Source organism: Sinocyclocheilus grahami, unplaced genomic scaffold (assembly GCF_001515645.1).
Source record: "Sinocyclocheilus grahami isolate Dianchi unplaced genomic scaffold, SAMN03320097.WGS_v1.1 scaffold308.1, whole genome shotgun sequence".
NCBI lineage: Eukaryota > Metazoa > Chordata > Actinopteri > Cypriniformes > Cyprinidae > Sinocyclocheilus > Sinocyclocheilus grahami.
The window spans coordinates 242,195-263,970 of record NW_015505487.1 but is presented as its reverse complement, the minus strand read 5'-3'; the positions used below and the strand labels follow the sequence as shown (position 1 = coordinate 263,970).

At 37.0% G+C, this 21,776-nt stretch overlaps 1 protein-coding gene across 1 annotated transcript in view; it reads left to right on the top strand.

Moving 5' to 3' along the window:
• Positions 1 to 21,776, top strand: part of nckap1 (NCK-associated protein 1) — an 82,808-nt gene that overhangs the window by 9,208 nt on the left and 51,824 nt on the right. Inside the window, exons 2-12 of the mRNA XM_016293849.1 lie at positions 5,480 to 5,497; positions 10,666 to 10,776; positions 16,506 to 16,598; positions 17,212 to 17,268; positions 17,354 to 17,496; positions 17,631 to 17,721; positions 17,837 to 17,974; positions 18,562 to 18,610; positions 19,764 to 19,920; positions 20,102 to 20,158; positions 20,294 to 20,498. Coding sequence (XP_016149335.1) covers positions 5,480 to 5,497; positions 10,666 to 10,776; positions 16,506 to 16,598; positions 17,212 to 17,268; positions 17,354 to 17,496; positions 17,631 to 17,721; positions 17,837 to 17,974; positions 18,562 to 18,610; positions 19,764 to 19,920; positions 20,102 to 20,158; positions 20,294 to 20,498 — 1,119 coding nt within the window. The remainder of the gene's footprint in view (positions 1 to 5,479; positions 5,498 to 10,665; positions 10,777 to 16,505; positions 16,599 to 17,211; positions 17,269 to 17,353; positions 17,497 to 17,630; positions 17,722 to 17,836; positions 17,975 to 18,561; positions 18,611 to 19,763; positions 19,921 to 20,101; positions 20,159 to 20,293; positions 20,499 to 21,776) is intronic.

Below are 21,776 nucleotides of genomic sequence, written 5' to 3'. Positions count from 1 at the left end.
GAGTAGAGGGTGGAATCAAAGGGAACCCAGAGAAATGCTTGCGGACAAAATCCCTGATCTGCAAATACCTGAAAAAATTGGACCGTGGCAAATTAAAAACTTGAGTCAGTTGTTCGAATGATGCAAATGTGCCATCAATGTAAAGATCCTTAATAGAAACTATCCCATGATCCACCCAGGCTGCAAAAGCCTTATCATTGAAAGAGGGAGGGAAAAGAGGATTAAAATGAACAGGGCATAAGAAAGGTGTTGTCTGTAGAATGAAATGGCACCTAAGCTGACACCAAATCTTGAGACAATTTTTAACTATAACATTATTAGAAAATTTTAAAGATGAAAACGAAGAAGGAAGACACAGAAGAGATGTAAGTGAAGAATGGTCACATGCAACCTCCTCAATCCTCAGCCAGGGTGGAGGCTGATCATCAGAGCAACACCAGAATAACATATTTCGAACATTTGCAGCCCAGTAATAAAACAAGAAGTTAGCTAGTGCTAATCCACCCAACTCCTTAGTTTTTTGCAATATGCCTAACATTCTGGGAGTTTTCCCGTTCCATATAAATTGAGAAATAGAACTGTCCAGAGAATTCAAGAAATGCTTTGGAATAAAAACTGGGATACATTGAAAAAGATAAAGGAATTTGGGCAGTATATTCATTTTAATACAATTTATCCTACCTGCAAGAGAAAGAGGCAACACAGACCAACGATGAAAATCTTCAGTCAATCGATCCAGCAGAGGAGAAAAATTACAATTAAACAAGTCAGAGTAGTTCTTGGTAACACAGATGCCTAAATAATTAAAACTGTCCAATGATATCTTGAATGGCCATTTTGAAAGAGGATAGGCTGCAGCTGCAGAGTTTATAGGCAAGAGTTCACTCTAATAAAGATTCAGTTTGTACCCCGCGACCTGCCCAAATTCCTTCAGTAAGTCTAACACAAGAGTTATGGATCTGTCTGGATCAGAAACAAAAAGTAAAAGGTCGTCAGCATACAAAGACAGTTTATGCCCAGAGTCCCCTCTTATGATACCTAGGGCTGGACGATATGGCCAAAATTTATATCACAATATATTTCTTAATTTCAGTCGATACAATATAATTCCGATATCGATATGAACATACCCATCATCTGACTCGACCTGAGAGCCACCGCCAGTGGTTCAATAGCAATGCAAACAGTAACGGGGAAAGTGGGCAGCCCTGCCGAGTACCACGTCCAAGAGGAAAATAATCTGAATAATCATTGTTGGTGCGGACACGGGCCAAGGGAGAGGCATAAAGAAGTTTAATCCATGAGATAAATGTACTGCCAAATCCAAATCTTTTTAATGAGTATAAAAAAATAAGGCCACTCCACCCTGTCAAATGCCTTTTCTGCGTCCATTGAAATAACCAACTCCGGGGAGGCTGAAGTTGAGAGTATAAAATATCAAATAAACGTCTGACATTGTGGAGAGAGTGTCTACCCTTCACAAACCCTGTTTGGTCTGTAGAGACGATTGAAGGCAAAACAGTTTGCAAACGCCTTGCCAGCATCTTGGCCAATATTTTAATGTCTGCACACAGCAACGAAATAGGGCGATACTTACTACAGAAAAGGGGGTCTTTAACAACAAAAGAATGAGGAAATTAAGACACAAAGGAGGCCAACTCTTCAATAGCAGCGTCAACGAGACATTAATGAATAAGAGGTGTGTCAATTTGTTTGCTTACGAGTTCGTATTTGAGTCCTGGACAAATTTAATCGTTTCCGAAGCGGACAGGATCCATGTCTTCTCCCCGTTAGGTAAAGGGATGCGAAGTCTGGCTGGGTAAAGGAGCGCCGGCTTGTATCCACACTTGTATAACTTGGCCATGGGACCTCTGTACTCGGCACGCTGCTTCAACACGTCAGGGCTGTAGTCGTCAAACAGGCGAATCGTATGGCCTTTGTAAAGCAGAGATCCACGTTTACGAGCCTCGCGAATTACAGAGCGATCCGAATAGTTGCAACTAGTTTTAAAAGCTATTGTACACACTATAAATGAAAATATAGAGATAAAAATCATTTAGTTCAGTAAAAGAACAGACACTACAATTAAAAACTGAATGCGGCTGCTCAATGCAGCGTACCGAATGACAGTCGCATCACAGTTCAGATTTAATTTCTCCAGTGAGGAGAGTGTATGAGTCGCTGACTGACAAGAAGAGTGAGGTGAGACAGACAAGACGATCACGGATTATTTAGTTTCGAAACGAGATGCAAAAACGCCTGTTTGGCAATATTTTGGATTTTGAAAAGCCTGTTGACTTTTGCCGTTTATCTAGCTAATTCAATAGTGAAAGTAAAATGCGCACGTAGCTTTCAAGCTATTTAAAAGCGACGGAAAGCGAGGAAAATTCAAACAAATAAAAAATTGCTTTTACGCCGAATTGCCGCTATTTCAAAGTGAAAGTAAAATGCGCACGTCGCTTTTACAAGCTATTTAAAAGCGAAGGAAAGCGAGGAAAAGAGGGAACGTCCCCGCCCCCACGGTGATTACCGGTGTTGTCACACGTCGATTAACCGGTGGGAAAATTTCCTCACCGTCACAACCCTATTTTAAATGACTAAACCACCAGTAGGTGGCTGCAAATGTCTGTTTTAATGAGTGAGTAATTTATTTATTCATTCATTCAAACGGCTGATTCATTCAGAAACGAGGCAAGTGACTGTCCTTATGAATGGGCCACTGAATCATTGACTCACTCGATTCGTTCAAAAACGTGGATTCATTAAGTAACGAAACACCGCTGTGTGTTGCTCGGAGACACACAACAGTTCTGCTGTGGCTTTGATCTGAATTATTTTCGTCAGCGAAATAGAGCAAAAACAGTCAATATTTTGTCTAAAATCTAAGTCACTTAATTTTAGCTTCTTGTTTATTGAAATACTATTGTATAAAATCAGTGTCACATTGTGACAATCGTGTTGATATTGATATTCGGGGAAACATCGTGGCCGTATAATGTTGCTTACCTAAATCATATTTTGTAAATATCTTCTTTTTTTTTTTTCTTTTTACTACCGCAGTATGCATCTATACATTTCTGTGAGTTACTTTGTGAGTGCTGTCTCTCTCACACACTCACTCAGGCTGTGCAAAGCCTCATCTGGCACGACAAATACATTATCAGTCGCCATTTACACTGAATGCAATTAAAATTAGAATCATTCTCACACGAAACTACATGTTTACACGCGACTGTGAGTGTGAGCGTGGCTGTGACGTCATTGTCGGTGCCGCTGGCAATAAAACGATCGGCTCGGAATCGGCAAGACGTGAGACTGACCGGCCGGTCACTGCTCTGGGCCGGTCATGTGAAAAATCGTCCGATTCCGATCACTGGCCAGTCAATCGGTGCATCTCTAAAAATAAAAAAAAATACTTTGGAAGTCAATGATACCGTCAACTGTTTGGTTACCAGCATTCTTCATAATATCTTCTTTTTTGTTCAGCAGAAGAAAGAAACTCATACAGGTTTGGAACAAATGGAGGGTAAGTAATTGATGACAGAAATTTCATTTTTGGGTGAACTATCCCTGTAAGTCAGCAGCTTTACCCACTATGCAATTTCTCCAAATATACGTGGTATCTGATGACTAGTACTTAACTATTTTTTGTTGCCTATCATTTTGCTTTATTTGATGTTTGATTCATCACTGGTTCCCTCGTGTGTCATACTAGTGTTTCCTTGTGAATTTATGCACACTCTTCAAAAACAGCACTGATTGTTGACACATTCAAATAAAATGTTATATAATTAAATGGAATGAAAGATAGAATGTTAACTAGCTTGTTGTTGATTCTTGTTGTTGAGACTCAAATCAGCTCACTCAAACTCAAAACAACCCTGTTACATTGACCTCTGTGTGACTGTACTGGCACCAACATCATATTGGTGGAAAAGGTGTAAGAGACAATAGAAACTGTTCTGTGTATAAAATCCAGAACATAGGAAAAATGTTATTATTCTTTCAAGAGCTACACCTCTTGGAGTAACAGTTAAACTAAATTCAAATGAACGTGCTCTACTTGATGTATCATCTAGTACTCTTACCTACTTTTACTTCAGATCGAAATGACACGGATAGTCAAAGTTGACAAGAATAGATTCAGTCTGCGGTTTATGACGGTTCACTCTATTTGGCCCTTTGGTCTTATTCTGTGCATGAGATGAGGGCTGCACGATAAATCGAAATGGAATCGAGATCGCGATTCGACCGAAGCTGCGATTGTCATGCTTATCTTTCAGTGAAGCACGGTTCTGTGATCAGCAGTAAATCTCCATCCAAAGGCTAGAGGGCACTCTCGTGCTAAAACTCCAAATACGCCTCGCAGAAGAAACCCCTCAATTGTCGCTGCAGCTGAATAAACAGAAGATTCAACTGCTTTCATTGATTCAACGTGACTAATAAACACACGACTACGGCAATATACGGTTTATCTGAGTTCTTATTATTATAATTTTCATTAAAATAAAGTATATTTATAACGCAATGCCTTTATCGCTGCTTAAATACTATGAAATATGTTGCGTGCCTTATTCTGTGTAAGAAGCCACATCATCTCACAGAAAGATTTATTTCAAACACTTGACTGACGTTACGAAGTGAGTTTGGAGTAAAAATATGTTATTAAATGTGGTATTTTCACATGCTTTCAGATGGAGCAGCATGTGAAACAGAGCTGTAGTTCACTGAGAAGCTATGCAAACAGCTGTCATTATCGCGAACGATTTCTTCGATTTCATAATCGCGCAATAAAATCGTCTGCGAGTTTTTAAAATTTTTTTATTGTGTTTTTTTTTTTGCGTAACTTGTCAGTAAACTACGGCTATGTGTAGTAAATTCTGCTCCATCTGAAAGCACGTGATGATGATTTCCTGCTGATTACAGAACCGGCTTTTTTAACAAAATGCGCATTACAATCGCATTCGATTAATCATGCAGCCCTACATGAGATGCTTTGATGCATTAGATAAAGCAGATAATAATGACATTTTTGTTTGTTTGTCTGTTTTTGTTTGCTCGCTCTATTCTTGCAGTGTATTTCTGTTTGTCATTCTTTAAGTTCAGATCTGATTTCAGTCATTTTGCAAACGTGTTTGGTTCTCTTTTACTTGCATGGATTATGTTTCTTTGATTAATCACCAACTTCCTGGTCTTTTCTTGAACATGGACGTGAATTCTGAACTCAGCCCACAGTGTTCCTGCTCCCGGAGGAGTGAATTCTGCATGGTGTTAGCTCTGGGAACGACTGCCTCTCAATGCACTGTGTTACCCAACTGACCCCTTTGCGTCCCTCCTTAGGACCCGAACCAACACACTAACCGGAACGACTTACAATTAGTTCCCAAAGCTAATTTGTTTTGAAGTGAACATGCATGGTAGACGTTGGAACCTGTGTTTATGTGTAATTTTCTCTCTTTCTGTTACAATGCTTCCCCAGCAAGGACAAGTTTGGAAGGTTTGCACAGCTTTTCACCTTCCTAAAATCCCCCCCCCCTTCCCCCCGCTCTCCTACCAGTTTCATGTCCCATGATCTTTCTGTACGCAACTCACAAAAAAGGGCCTTCCCAAACTGTAGCACCTGCAGGACTCTTCTGTTTAATCTTTCTTTAAACTGATTTATTTCTATTTCTTTAGCGAAGGGAGTTTCGTTTTGATTGTTGTTTTGCGGTCTTAACCTTATGCCAGTCTTACAGATGTTGAGCGGTGAGTGCTGGGTGATATAGCTTAAACATTTTCTCAATTATATCTCAAGATTTTATCTGCGTTTTGACAGTATATTTTAATTAATGTATATGTTCTGAAATAGCTTATGAAGTTTTTTTTAGGAGCCATTATTTCGACAGCCATTGTTACTTTGTGTATTCAAAAATTAGTAAAATACTAATATTTTTTCATGTTAAAATTCAAAACTACACTAAAAGATAAATAATTTGCCCATGTCAGATCAATTAATGTTTATCCATGTTTTTTTTTACTGTAAATTATAATGTTGTGATGCCTAAAATCCCTTAAGCATAATAATGTACAATATGAAATATGAATAAATAATCATTTTCTGATGATTGCTCCTAAAATGTTTAATATTTGCTGTTATCAACGCTATATGATGACAAAAGTAAAAATTACTATCACCCAGCCAAATATATGTAACTACAAACCTTTGCTACATTTGTTGGGATAATATTATTAATGCATGAGGCTTATTTTTTATCCCCCCCCCCCCCTCCCCCCCCCCCCATTTTTTCCCTTATTTGTTTTTGTTTTTACCATCCTCCTTATTTTCACAAAGTTTGCTTTTAACTTCAAAGCACCAGTTGGATGTCAACTATACGATAAAGAACAAGGAAGAACATAACCAGCCATTTTTTGAGGCATAGTGTGTAGATTCTCTTTGGGTTTATTTACTCACTCCACTGTGATTGGCTGTGTTAAATTATCAGTGGGCACAGGAGTAATTCAATTAAGGTAAATTTAATGTTAGTGGGTTTCATTCTGTTACCCTGAGATGATTGCCGGTTTGCATTATTTCCAGGGCCTGAGTGTCAGTTTGCTAGCCATGCGGTGTCTTTTTTTTGGGAACGACCTAATGGGCTTTGTAAAAAACACGTTGTCTTGCAGCACCTTGAGTCCTGTGTGTTGCCGTGCACACTGGAATGGTCTTGAGGTTCAATGCTGCGTTAGCCGTAGGTGCATGTAAAGCATCATGTAACGTGTCATGTGACCATACACACTGCCCTGCCTCAACTGCACGTCCACTGACGCGTTACAGCTCCTTCACTCTGTAAGACACTCACCTCTTACAGAACAGCCAGCCAATAAGACGCACTATCCAGCAAACCCACCATCTCTCTGTTGCTCTCTCTCTCCAGGACTGTTTCTGATCATACACTGCTGTCCGTGTTCCACTAACTGCTCTCCAACTTCTCACATAGCTCTTAGTCCGTTTGAAGAACATTTTCAATCCTGTCCAATCCTGAGTGTTCAATCCTCTCTTTTCCTCTTTTTCCCTTTTATCTGTCCTTCCATTAGGGTTGGGAATCCAGAACATTAACATTTTTAAAACTAGGGCTGGGTATCGTTCAAAAAATTGAGACCGATACCTTGACTTCGATACCGGTTCCTGAACGATACTTTTTCCGATACCAATTTTATGAAATCCATTTTAACAAGATTACATTACCTCAAAAAACTTACATTACCTCATAATTAAAACTATATATTTTTTCAGTTTGTTGGGTTTTTACAGACTTAGACTCGTCTCTTGAGCCACTGCACAAAGGAACAAAATGTAACCAACACAATAAATCAGTGCAAATAGTGTTCAGTGCAAAATGAACAGTTTTAAGTCAGTATGTGATGCTCCCTGCTACATGCTTAAGATCTTTAAATAACTCAGCAGTTCTTCATAAAAATTAGCATCTCCGCTTTTTCAAGACAAGCCCTCTCTTCACTGATGATGTCTTCAGGACTAATGTCCCTAGGCTATGTTTATGCTAGTGCGTTTTCGTTTTAAAACGCATAGCTTAGATGGAATTATCATTTCTATTCACTTTCCACTGATTTACGCGATATCATTAGCTATTTCCAGCGCTGTCTGCCTGTGTTTTCTCTTCCGCGATCACTGTTCTGACTCAGAGGAAGCTCATTCGCTGCTCATATGTCAATCATATTAGGTGTTCATAACCCTCCCTGTCTCTGATGACGAGCGTGCATTACACTTCCAGGAAAACATTTACAGGGCTGAAACATGAAGCTAAGAAACGCGCAATTACGACAGATAATGATTTGAATGAGATTTTCATGAGATTCTGCCTATTACAATACAGTGTGTTTACATGAGAAATGCTAAGCAGGTGTAGCGATTAGCTTGAATACAAAAGGCTACAAATAACATATTTCTGCAACAGACCAAAACCCTCATTAGATCGCAATCGGAGGTTATTACAAACACTCGATTGTGGTTTAAAGTGAGTTTTGATATAGTATACATTTTATAAATTGTCCTATGTAGCATGATGCTTAGGGATGGGCGTATCTTATTATTTGCAATATACCGGTAAAAATTCTCCACACGATAAGAATTAGTCTTCCTGCGATAATAAAGATAAAGTCTAGTTGTTGACATATTTCTGTGTGCGATATCACGGAAAGCGGACGTGAAATTGAGGAGTAGCAGCCTATATCACTAAATGAGGAGCTCGAGCTGTAACTGGTTTGGTTAGGGCTGTACAGTGCACAAAAAATCGGTCTGAATAAATGTACTACAGTAGCACGTGTGCGATACAGTTTTGCATGTGTATGAGCCTGTTTACAAAACTGTTGTCCAACAAAGATATAATTTTTGACATGCTTTTTCTCCAAATTAACTTAATAACATAGTTGAGTGTTTGAAATACTTATTTTTGTGACCAGACGTGGTTTCATATTACAGAATGATAGTATTATATACAGTGATAAAGGCCATGTCGATTAACATTGCATTATAAATATACTTTCCTTATAAAAATTACCCAAGATTGAAGAACACAGATAAACCATATATTTTGTGCAGTCGTATGTTTATTTTCCTCAAGTTTCATCAGTTAAAATGTCTCTACCTCCGTTTGTGCGTTTTATTCAGCAATAACTGGATACCTTCCTGGAGCATCGTCAGTAGTGCTGGGTCGTTCTTGAACGATTCGTTAATTTTGAACGTATATTTAATGTGACTCGGGAAGAACGAGTCGTCTCGGGGACTGATTTGTTCACTCGCGCATGCGCAACATCCTATAGGTTCTGTACTGGAATTAGTCAAGTAGTTCACCTGGTTCGAGTCTTCAAGTTTTTCCGAGTCGTTCGTTCATCATGTGACAGCCCCATACGCTTTAACCAATGCAGTCTGAGCCGGAAAGAGAATTGATTAGTTCATCTCTCGAGTCGCCGGGTTTTTCTGAGTCGTTCGTTCATCACGTGACAGCCCCATACGCTTTAACCAATGCAGTCTGAGCCGGAAAGAGAATTGATTAGTTCATCTCTCGAGTCGCCGGGTTTTTCTGAGTCGTTCGTTCATCACGTGACAGCCCCATAAGCCCAAACCCGAAGACTTGTCAGATAAGAGCTGAGGTGAGCTAATCATAGACTGAAGACCCAGGTAAACAATTAATTAATCTTTTCTGTTTCTTATAGCAGTTTTGTATTGTTTGTAGTGTGATCAACGTTTGCTTAGTAGACGTATTAGGGAAGAAACACGTAACATTTTAATTATATTTTGCTAAAATGAATGAAATGACTCGTAAAAAGATTTGTTCATTTTGCTGAACGAGACTCAAAGGTTCGATCTTCCCATCACTAATCGTCAGTAGTATTACTTCTGCTATGGATCCGGAGTTTCTGTGCAAGAGCGCCCTCCGGCTTCCAGTATGACTTAAACAGTCTTTACATTATGTGTGAACTCATTAATGCTCACCCTTTTTTGGATAAACATAGGAAAGATAATACTTTTCTTAAAAGAAACAGGATTCCCTGAATTATCGTCATTGATATCGTTATCGTAATAAATACCAGAAATATTGTGATATATTTTTAAGCCCATATCGCCCATCCCTAATGATGCTACAGTGTGAATGGTCACATAACGCGTGTTCCTTGATGCCTCACCAGAGCCAATAGGTGTGTTCGACTTGAAGCGGCGCTGTGCAGAACGATTAGACAGCACGCGATTCCTCATGCTTTCGAATCACTCTCGCGGTACTTTGATGTCAGACACCGATCGGTCTGCACAGTGATGCTTTAAGTCGAACACACCTAATCACCAGCACATGATTTAGGCACATCAAGCATGCTGCACGCTTACTGGCTCACTGATGTTGACAAGATTAAAATCTTAGGTATTGAAATTTGGTACCGAATGACAAGACATTTCGATATATATTCGATATTTAATAGTAACGAGGCAATTCAGTCGGTGCCTAAAAATTATCGAACACGATACCAAGCCCTATTTAAAACAAAACCCTGAACAATGTACTAAAATAGCGTTTGCTTTCGTAATTGATTGTGAAGAGACACTGTGCCCAACAAAACAATATGCTAAAAAAAATAAATAAATCAACAATGCGTTTTTTTTCTTGCATCATAAATACTGGTTATAGTTTGATTCCCAAATGAATTACTCTTTTGAACTGATTGTTTTGGTCAAATGAGTCAAAAATATGTCTATATCTTTATATAATAAAATTTATTTATTTTTACAAAGTATATTCGTTATATAGTACAATATAGTTTGAATAAATTATTTTGTGCTTCCTAAAGGGTTCTAAAAACCGTGATGACCATTGAATCATTAAATTCCTTTTGATTCCCATTCCTATTTTCCATTCTATCTGTCCTTCTTTCACTTTCAGTCTCTATTTTCAGTCTCAACATTCTGGCTCTCTTTTTTTTTTTTCTTTCTTCCACTGCATTTTCTAACTGTGATCAAATCCCTGCACTTTACCTCACTTTTCATCCTCTCTGATCTGTCTCACACAGTTTGAATCTTTGTTTCATGATCAGTGGAATATCAGTCAGTTTTCTGCACGTTCACAGTGGTCCTGTTCCAGCGGTTGCACATTTAGCAGTGATGATTTTCCCTGTTCGTTGTAGGCCTGTGGAGATCCCAAGGCAAAGCCTTCTTACCTGATTGACAAAAACCTGGAGTCAGCCGTGAAATTCATCGTTAGAAAATTCCCGGCCATCGAGACACGCAACAACAACGTAAGTTTATTTTATGAATCAAGTATGTTTTAATGACTCTGAGTGAATGTTATGATATTGATGCTTGTATAATGGTTCACTCATGTATTAGATTTTAATTCTAATTTATGTTTGATGTACTAAAGGTGCTGCAAGTGGATTTGTTTTTGATTGTTTTTATAAAACCTCTTACAGCACCTTTAATCAGTCAAGATAAGTGTTGAAAGAAAGTATTGCATGTTTTCTACTGCTTTCAGTGGTGCATCAGTAAATAAGGTTTTGATCACCATGTTTACCAAGAATCATCCCAGTTTTTCATCAGTCAGTGGAAGGTGTTTTTTCCTCTGTTTTCTGTTATTATATCAGATCAATCAAAATTCATAATGTTAAGAATGCTCATCAATGCACAAGATAATATACCCCTCTTCAAATTTGGTGCCGTGACCCGGATCATATCAGATATTTTGCACTGTTCTCAGTAGGGCTGTGCAAAAAATGGGATGAAAATCGCTGTTGCTGATGAAATAGAAAAGGCTGAAAGGGACTCCTTAATGGCATTAACTCTTCAACAAATGTGACTTTAGATGATTTTGATCGATTTAAGATTATAAATGCATATAATATTAACTGTGTCCAATGTTGGTGGTTGTTTAACAGCAAACTTGGAGAATAGTTCCTGTCAGTGGTTGTCAACCCTTTTCCACTGTAAAAAGCTGCTTTTTTTCAAACTTTTTTATTGATACATTTAATTAATCATGGTTAATTAATTTAATATATTAGATAAATTTAAGATTCCAAAGGTTATGCTTTCTATTAAAAATCTGTATGTTCGTCAATAAAAACAGTAATTAAGAGAAAATAAAAAGAAATATGATTTGTTTATTTAAAAAATTCTGTTTTAGATGAGAGCTATATTATTTTAATTTGTAATATTGATGACTATAGATCTTTAGCAAATATACAGCTTTGTATACATCTGATATTAAGTGTATGTGGTGTTGGGTGACAATTGTTGTAGTAGTGAAACAAGTGCTCAATAATCTGTTTTCTGTGTTTCAGCAGTTTTAGTCTCCTATCTGATTAGCATCATACCCCCTCCAAAACCACAGTCACCAAGCCCAGTCCTTTCTGTAACACTTTGTTGCCATTGCCACAACCCTGAACATCTCTGACGCATGTTTAGCATGCTGTTCATGGGTTACCATGGTGCTCATTCCTTAACCATCAGAGAGTGAATCAAACATCACTGCTTATGGTTGGAAAATGGAGGTTTAGTTTGAGGTCATTGTAAAAACACAATGTTTTGTCATCCAGCCCAATTCTTTTTATATTTTTCAAATGTTTGATGTAGTGTCCGCTTTATTAGGTCAGAACATGAGGTGATGTCCCATGAGAGGGGCTTTCCCAGGTCTGTCTGTCTTTCCAGGAACCTTTGGCCACACTTAACTTGACCACATCATCACAAATAGGATTTATTCTTAATGTGGAATAATTTTTGTGTGGATCAATCCATATTACCCAGAGAAAAGATGCAGTCACCTTTTCTCCACGTTTTATCAGATTAAGAAACGTCATTAGGAACATCAATTCAGCCCATGTTGCTTTAGGAATGTAGGCATGTCAAGGATTCACACCTCTACTGGTTTTTCTCTGGCATTCCTGCTATTACAGTCTCTGGTCTCTGTGCACAAGTCAAATGACTTGTACTACTATGGGGGAAAAGTAAATTTTCTCCCTGGTTATTTGTCTCAGATACCCCTTTTCCACCGACAAGATCCCAGTGCCAGTGTCAGTACATATTCTGACACAATTCTGTACATTTCCGGCAGGATTTTCTTCAAACCTAGACCACTCCCGTTATAATCAAAAAAGTTTCGTACATTGGAAGCACCCGATTGGTGTGTCAAAAATTCTGTTTTAGATGAGAGCTATATTATTTTAATTTGTAATATTGATGACTATAGATCTTTAGCAAATATACAGCTTTGTATACATCTGATATTAAGTGTATGTGGTGTTGGGTGACAATTGTTGTAGTAGTGAAACAAGTGCTCAATAATCTGTTTTCTGTGTTTCAGCAGTTTTAGTCTCCTATCTGATTAGCATCATACCCCCTCCAAAACCACAGTCACCAAGCCCAGTCCTTTCTGTAACACTTTGTTGCCATTGCCACAACCCTGAACATCTCTGACGCATGTTTAGCATGCTGTTCATGGGTTACCATGGTGCTCATTCCTTAACCATCAGAGAGTGATTCAAACATCACTGCTTATGGTTGGTAAATGGAGGTTTAGTTTGAGGTCATTGTAAAAACACAATGTTTTGTCATCCAGCCCAATTCTTTTGATATTTTTCAAATGTTTGATGTAGTGTCCGCTTTATTAGGTCAGAACATGAGGTGATGTCCCCATGAGAGGGGCTTTCCCAGGTCTGTCTGTCTTTCCAGGAACCTTTGGCCACACTTAACTTGACCACATCATCACAAATAGGATTTATTCTTAATGTGGAATAATTTTTGTGTGGATCAATCCATATTACCCAGAGAAAAGATGCAGTCACCTTTTCTCCACGTTTTATCAGATTAAGAAACGTCATTAGGAACATCAATTCAGCCCATGTTGCTTTAGGAATGTAGGCATGTCAAGGATTCACACCTCTACTGGTTTTTCTCTGGCATTCCTGCTATTACAGTCTCTGGTCTCTGTGCACAAGTCAAATGACTTGTACTACTATGGGGGAAAAGTAAATTTTCTCCCTGGTTATTTGTCTCAGATACCCCTTTTCCACCGACAAGATCCCAGTGCCAGTGTCAGTACATATTCTGACACAATTCTGTACATTTCCGGCAGGATTTTCTTCAAACCTAGACCACTCCCGTTATAATCAAAAAAGTTTCGTACATTGGAAGCACCCGATTGGTGTGTCTTGATGCACAGTCAGTTAACGGACACTACTTATTTTCCCCATTTGTTCATAAATAAAATTTCATTTACAAAAATGTGAGTGACACAATTGAGTGACAATAAATTTGTTGTATGTTTACATAACCTTTGATGCTATATCAAAAGCAATGTGGTGGTATAAAAACAGATTAAATAAATTTTCGTTTGGCTGTCAAGTAAATTATATTCGTGCCGGTTCTAAATCCAAGAGCAAACTCTGGAATGTCAGTCAGCACCATTTTGGAGGAAAAGGGGTAAAGATGACATTTAGCCTGAGTTCTTGTTCATAAGCCACAAAGGTGTTTTTTGGGAAAACAGGAAAATCATCAGCATCAGGACATCTTGGATTTGCCTTTATTTAATGGAATGGTCTCATAACAAATTAACCAAACATGTTTTTCATGCGTGCTATACAATATGATTTTTATATTCATTCCATGTCTCGAGTGTGTGTTTTGTGTTCATTTTTTTTCGTTTTGGTCTCTTTGTAATAACCAACCACCATGTCCGTTTTAAGTGTTGTATATTTCAGATGCCGCTTTGTCTTCTACTTTGTGTTAAAGATGTTTAACTGCTTCTCGCAATGATGTGGAGTTGTGTCATGTTTAACTGTGTTTCAGTTGCCTTTTAGAGTTGTTTATATTTCCTTTTTTTGTTTCTTGTTTTTTTTGCATTTTTTGCATGCTTAACATGGCTATTTTCTGGATTATTCTTTTGGTAAGTTTGGACTCCATGTGAAGTCCCATTTGCTTTATTTAGTTCCTGCTCTTATCTATATGTAGTTTAACATTTCAGTTGTACTCACATATATATATGTCGGTATTTCAGTAACCTATACATGGACAAAAGGAATCTCAGATAAACCCTTTAAATCACTCTTAAAATATAATGGCAGTCAATTGTATTTATTTGGAGTAGCTGTGATACTGTTTGGGATGTGTTCTGAGCTTCCTTTAAGTCTGTTACTGCATGGTTACATGCTTTCCTCAACATATTTATCCACTCTATTCAAAACAAGTTTGAAATGAGGTTTAGCCTGTTGTGCACAGTATCACATAGTTGTGCCCCAACACACTTTACTCTGAAAAGAGCGGAGATGGAGATAAGGAAACTTTTTGAACTTCAAACTATGCCAAGTGTAGCTTTGATTTACAGTTTGCTTGGTTTTGTGGTAGAATCTCATGAAACCTGCCAAGAATGTGTCCTGGTCATATTTTACCCCAGAATTCAGTGAGAGGTGATATTTGTGGTTTAATTTTTTTTTTTTATTTAATGACAGTTAAGGACATTTTCTCCCAATCCTCATGACTATAGTTCAATAATATTGTGTGGGGAAAAAAACAATGCTAAGTTGTTTAAATGATATTATTTGTGTTACTGGCTTTAATTGATGCAGATTTATAAAAAGAAAATAATTGAATTATTGATGTTTATTGTTATTGTAGTAAAAATAACAAAGTAAATAATTGTAAAAGTAACATTAAATAATGGGAATATAGAAATGTAAATAAAAGCTAAAAAGCAAAATTCTCATTTCCATTATAGAAATCACAATTTGCTAAAAAAAAAAAAAAAGTGACCAATTGTATTGAAAATATCATCTTTATTGTTCTAAAAGTATTTTATATATATTTAAATGTTTTGATTTAGGAGTGAAATGTGACCTGAACATGTTTGTTTTAAGATTAACTCTTGCAGTACCAGGTCTTTGCGCTTATTACAGTTTCATCTCCCTCTCTGCTGTTTTTTTTTTAATCACCTCTACCTCATATAGGACTACAGTATTTAAATACCGGACTCATTTTACATGTAACCTCATTATCTAGTGGAATTATATCCTTTATTTGGATAGGATGTGAATATATTTCCAATAAAAGTATGCAGGGTGGGGATGGTGTGGTTTGATGGAATTTGTGTCTTCTGTCTTTAACGTAGTTTCTCTGATATTGGGCTTTATGGGTATCTGAAGTGCATCATTAACTCTTTTAGCTCTAACCTGGTTTTCTGGAAATCCTGATAGATACTAAGAGTTCTGTCACTAACTTGATTCTAGAGCGCATTTGCACTACCCTTCACTCTGGCAAAAACTGCTGAAATGACAAAAGTCTTCACAAATCATGTAGTTTTTACTACATTTTTAAGACTTATTTGAATTGAGTTGTAACTCTTTTTGAACTAATATATAATATTATCCAAACATCACTAAAATATAATGGTATTAGCAGGACATCATATAATAAAGATGTGCATGTCTGAAATGAGGTCAGAATACTCATGTTATTTTGAGTATCTTCCCAGGTGCAGCGGTAATGCATTTTTGCTCTAAAGTTGCATATACAATAAAGACAAACAAAGGGTAAAGGCCTGTGCGTGTCAGGACTTGATGCAGGGTTCATTCACTAGTTTGACTGTCAAAAATCAAATCTGAGAAACGCTGTCTTTGAGTTTTCGACAAATTCTCATCACAGTAGAATCTCCTGAATTGACACAATTTACAGCAGCAGTGTAAAATGCATCACAAAAATCCAAATGTTGAAGTTTGCAAGGCTTAAAATAGATACATACCAGTGAACATAAGTTACAATGCAGAACTGTCCTAAAAGGGCAAGTAACCGTTCCCGACAAATGTCTTGAAACTCTCTCACATCATCATTATTGAACCCTGCTCTGAGATTAAATCCAGCAGGCTGAGATTTGTGTGGATTTTTCAGTTCAGATGATCTAATGTGAACCCTGCTGATAAGTTTCCTAGTCAGATATCACAATTATGTGACAGTGTTTAATTTGCACTTGTTTTTTATGTTACAGCAACAGCTTGCACAACTACAAAAAGAAAAGTCAGAAATACTGAAGAATTTAGCTCTATATTACTTCACCTTTGTGGATGTTATGGAATTTAAGGTATGAGTGCAGTTCTGCTCTATTGACCTCATTCAAAAAACTCCAACAGAACGAATCTCTGTGTAAAATGTTCATAAAATCATTCTCATGTAAATTGTTGAAATGAATTGAATGCAGTTTAAGTTAGAGGTTTTACAAACTACTTATTCAAATGAATTCTGCTGTTTTTTCCATGAATAAGACCCCATGGATGTAGTTTTTATTTTTATACATGATTTGTATTTTTATATGTGACAATGATATTTTAGTATTGTTTATATATGATTCGTATTCATATTTTGAATTTGCTTTTATTTTTTATATATAAAGTTTAATATTTATGTCCATTATATATATTTAGTTTTTGTTTAGTAATTTATTTTTATTTTTGATCATTTCATAACATTTCAGCTAGTTTCCAATTTGTTTACATTTCTCATTTTTGTTTACATTTATTTCAGCTTGTAATTTAATGTAATTATATATACTATTTAATATTGAATATACTGTTTATTAAGTAAAACAATACAAAATTATGTATTTGTGTATGTTTTTTTTAATCTTTTTATTTTTGATAAAAGACACAATGAGGGTCTTTTAAAACCTAAATATTTGTGCTTTTCTGTTCCTCCAGGACCACGTTTGTGAACTTCTGAACACTATTGACGCTTGTCAAGTTTTCTTTGACATTGTGAGTTGAATTAATGGCAATCAATGATGTCTTTGAATTTTCTGACATGTCAGATATAACAAATTGTATTTTTTCCACAATGCAGACTGTAAATTTTGACCTCACAAAGAACTACCTGGATTTAGTGGTGACATACATTACCCTGATGATGCTGCTTTCTCGAATTGAGGAGCGCAAAGCGATAATCGGCCTCTACAACTATGCCCACGAAATGACACACGGTTCCAGGTAATACATATATAAGTAGCATCTTATGTAGAGCCACACACTCAAATTGTATTGTGCTGTCGTTTGGATGTGACCAATGACAGAACTGTGCTGAGGTCACGTATTGTGTGATGATTTTTTTTTTTTTTGTTCAGTGATCGAGAATATCCCAGGCTTGGACAGATGATTGTGGATTATGAGAACCCACTGAAAAAGATGATGGAGGAGTTTGTCCCTCACGGAAAAGTAAAATCTGCTACAATGAGATAAAAGTCCTATTACTCTTGTTTCCCATCTCATATGGAGGACATGGTTTAATCCGAGCTCACTGCCAATTTCTGCCTCTTTCTGTTATTGACAGTCGCTGCAAGATGCACTGGTCTCCCTGCAGATGGTGTACCCACGCCGAAATCTGTCTGCAGATCAGTGGAGGAACGCTCAACTGCTCAGTTTGATTAGTGCTCCCAGCACCATGCTCAACCCAGCTCAGTCTGACACGGTCAGGATGCGCTATACTCCTTAATTATTTTCGTAATCAGTCCCAAAACGTTCAGTTGTCATACACGGCTGTCTTGTCAGGTCTGGTGATTTATTTGAAACTCTCTTCATGGGTAGCAACTCCGCTAACCATCTCTCATGCACACCATATAAATGAGTTCCTCACATGAAGCACACAAGCCTAAATGAATGCTCACTGTTGATCCCAGTAGTCTGATGTAAGCATGTTGCTAAGCTCATTAACCAGTTAGCAAACAAGCACATAGTGTATACTAATGTCAGTGGTTTTGCCTTTGGTTCTGGCCAAAACTAAGTATCATTAAGCTGTTTAAAAGAGCCATAACCAGCATCTTACGGTGCTTAAAAATGAGGGGCACTGTAATTGTTAATTAAAACTATTAAAAAGAATTTTCAGTAATTGAAATAAAGCTTATTGGATGGAAAAATTTTAATTGTGTCTTGGCATATAACAGAAATCAGTTGAAGTTGAAGTACTGAAATTAGTCAAACTGAAATGAAATAAAGCCAGTGACTGATTTTTGAACATTGTTTATTTGATCAGATGTATTCTGCTGGTCATTGTTTCAGATGCCCTGTGAATACCTATCCTTGGACACCATGGAGAAATGGATCGTCTGTAAGTGTGTTATTAAAGACAGCATGAAATTTAAAACTGACTCTTTATACTTTCTTAATAAGTGTCCCTATTATTAATTACAAAAAAATTTCTTAATTTTTCATCAAAATGTAATGACTCTCTGCCTCTGAAATACGTTTTTTCTGGACATACATGGATGTTACCAAAGTTAGATTTCTTGTGAATGCTGTTATATAGTTGTTATACCTCAGATTGAAGGAAAATCACCACAGCCATATCACCCTGCAGCCCAAGACTGGTTGCCCACTGAAGCTAAGCAGGGTTGAGCCTGGTCAGTACCTGGATGGGAGACTTCTTGGGAAAACTAGGTTGCTGTTGGAAGAGGTGTTAGTAAGACCAGCGGGGGGTGCTTACCCTGTGGTCTGTGTGGGTCCTAATGCCCCAGTATAGTGACGAGGACACTATACTGTCAAAAAGCACCGTCCTTCGGATAAGATGTTAAACCGAGGTCCTGACTCTCTGTGGTCATTAAAAATTCCATGGCACTTCTCGTAAAGAGAGGGGTTGTAACCCTGCAAAATTCCTTGCCAAATTGCCGCCACTGGCCCTTGTCAATCATGGCCTCCTAATAATCCCCATTCACTTGATTGGCTCTGTGACTCTCTCCTCTCCACCTGTAGTTGGTGTGTGGTGAGCGCACTGGCGCCATTGTCCTGTGGCTGCCGTCGCATCATCCAAGTGGATGCTGCACACTGGTGGTGGTTGAGGAGAGACCCCCCCACATGATTGTAAAGTGCTTTGGGTGTACAGCAATACACAAAGCGCTATATAAATGCATCAATCATTCAAAGCTACAATTGTTTAAATATCGATTTAAGAAATTCACTAGTCTTTTTGTTTAGTAGTGTTACATTTACATGATGTGGTTCAATTTTTAACTGGCCCAGATGGAATCTGTTTTTTCCCCTCACATTTTTATTTTAAGGAAATTGGAGAGTGTATTAAATATATTAAAGCATCGTCAAATGAAACAAAATATTTAACAATATTTGTGAACTACTTCCAATTCTGTGGACACAGATTCTATGTGGGGCTGGTTTTTAAACACATCACTGATTGACAGGAAATGTCTTTGTATGTAACAGTAGTGTATGTGGTATATAAGAGTCTCTTTCTCTGTTCTGTGTCCTAGTCGGGTTCATCTTGTGTCATGCGGCTCTGAACACTGACCCCGCAGCTCTCAGTCTGTGGAAGTTGGCCCTTCAGAGCAGTTCCTGTCTCTGTCTGTTCAGGGACGAGGTCTTCCACATTCACAAAGCTGCAGAGGATCTCTTTGTAAACATTCGCGGGTCAGCGATTTCTACCGGCACACAAATTCTCACATTTTCTAGAATTAATTTACATATTGTGTGCATCTTAAATTTAGTGTTTTAATTATCAAAATGTGGTTCATGCATTTCATATAAAGCATGTCATTGTGTTGTGTATATATAATGATGTTGATATGTTTGTTTTCTTTATCTTCTACAGTTACAACAAACGTGTCAATGACATCCGTGAATGCAAAGAATCTGCTCTGTCACATGCGTAAGTGTTGATTTTAATAAAAGTAATTTCTAATCAACGTGTAAGTGGTAACTTTGTATTTCTGAAGATACCAAACCAAAACAGTCGTCCCTCCTCTATATTTACAGTATCTATATTTTTTATCCTTTCATCCAGGGGCTCCATGCACAGAGAACGCCGCAAGTTCTTGAGATCTGCCCTGAAAGAGCTTGCTACAGTGCTAGCAGACCAACCAGGCTTACTGGGTCCCAAGGCTCTGTTTGTGTTCATGGCTCTCTCCTTCGCTCGTGATGAGATCATTTGGCTGCTCAGACACGCCGACAACATCCAAAAGAAAAGCACAGATGACTTCATTGACAAGTAAATCCCATTTTTACACCTCAATCTTGAATTCTTTAATGATACTTTATGCTACACTTTTATATTTTTGAAAAACTAAAAACTTCAGTATTTTTTTTTGTTTTGTTTTTTGAGCGAGTCACTGCAATTTATTCCCACAGTGCATTACAAATGTTATTTTAGTATTATTTATATACTGTTAATATATCTATTAAACTTTTGACTTGGTTTTTATCTTTTTTTATTTTATTTTCACATTTTCTAAACCAAACTAACATTTTGGTTAGTTGTCAAGTTTTTAATCTTAATATTTCTAGTTTATTTTATTTCAGGTTTATTTCAATTAACAAAAACAAATTTTAATAAAGGTGCTGTATGTCATTTTTTGACTGTACCAAAGCACAAAAACAACCATAATACATTCGCAGATATTTAGGAAACATGCTAAGTTCACATACTTGTTTCTCCAAAAAACAACGCTAAAGCCAGTTATTCTACTTTGAAAATGTGCATTCCGTTTTGGAATGCCAGTTTTTGTTTTGGTGTGTGTGATTCTGTCCACTGCCAATTTACCCAATAATATTTTGTCACCCCGGGTTGCCAGAGAGCGGAAAACAGTGTATCGCAGCCATGGAAGCCAGCAAACGAACTGAGTCAGAGATCACAGATTCTACCCAACCTAAAAAGCCTCGGCATCAATCTAAAAAGCTCTAAGACCAGAGGCATATTAAAACGAGGATAAATCAACTCATCAACTTATAGTGTAAGGCTCGTCACCTTCCATTGTCAGTTGCGCTCATTCCTGTTGTGTGTCTTTAAACTGACAACTCACTGGAGCGTCGCATCTGAGGAGGAGACGGCGGGAGAAACAATATTTTGAACTTGGACTGCTGTACCCATTTCAACCGCTAGCTGTCAATATTACATAATGCACCTTTAATAATTTTTAATAGTTTAATTAATAGTATATATTCATAATTTGAATGCGCTTTTATTTTTATATTTTCAGTTTTCATTTTAAAGTAAGTTTTTATGTTCTTTTGTCATTTTTATTACAATTTTTTTCTATTTCTATTTTTATTTCAGTTTTAGTACTTCAGTTTAAACTTATTTCAGTTCGTTGCAAAGGCAACAGTTTTATTTCAACATTATTGCAATTATCAAGAACGATTTTTAATTGTTTTAGTTTTAACAATAACAATACTTCTCATTTGATTAAATCATTATATATATATATATATATATATATATATATATATATATATATATTTTTATTTTTATTATTATTTTTTTACATATT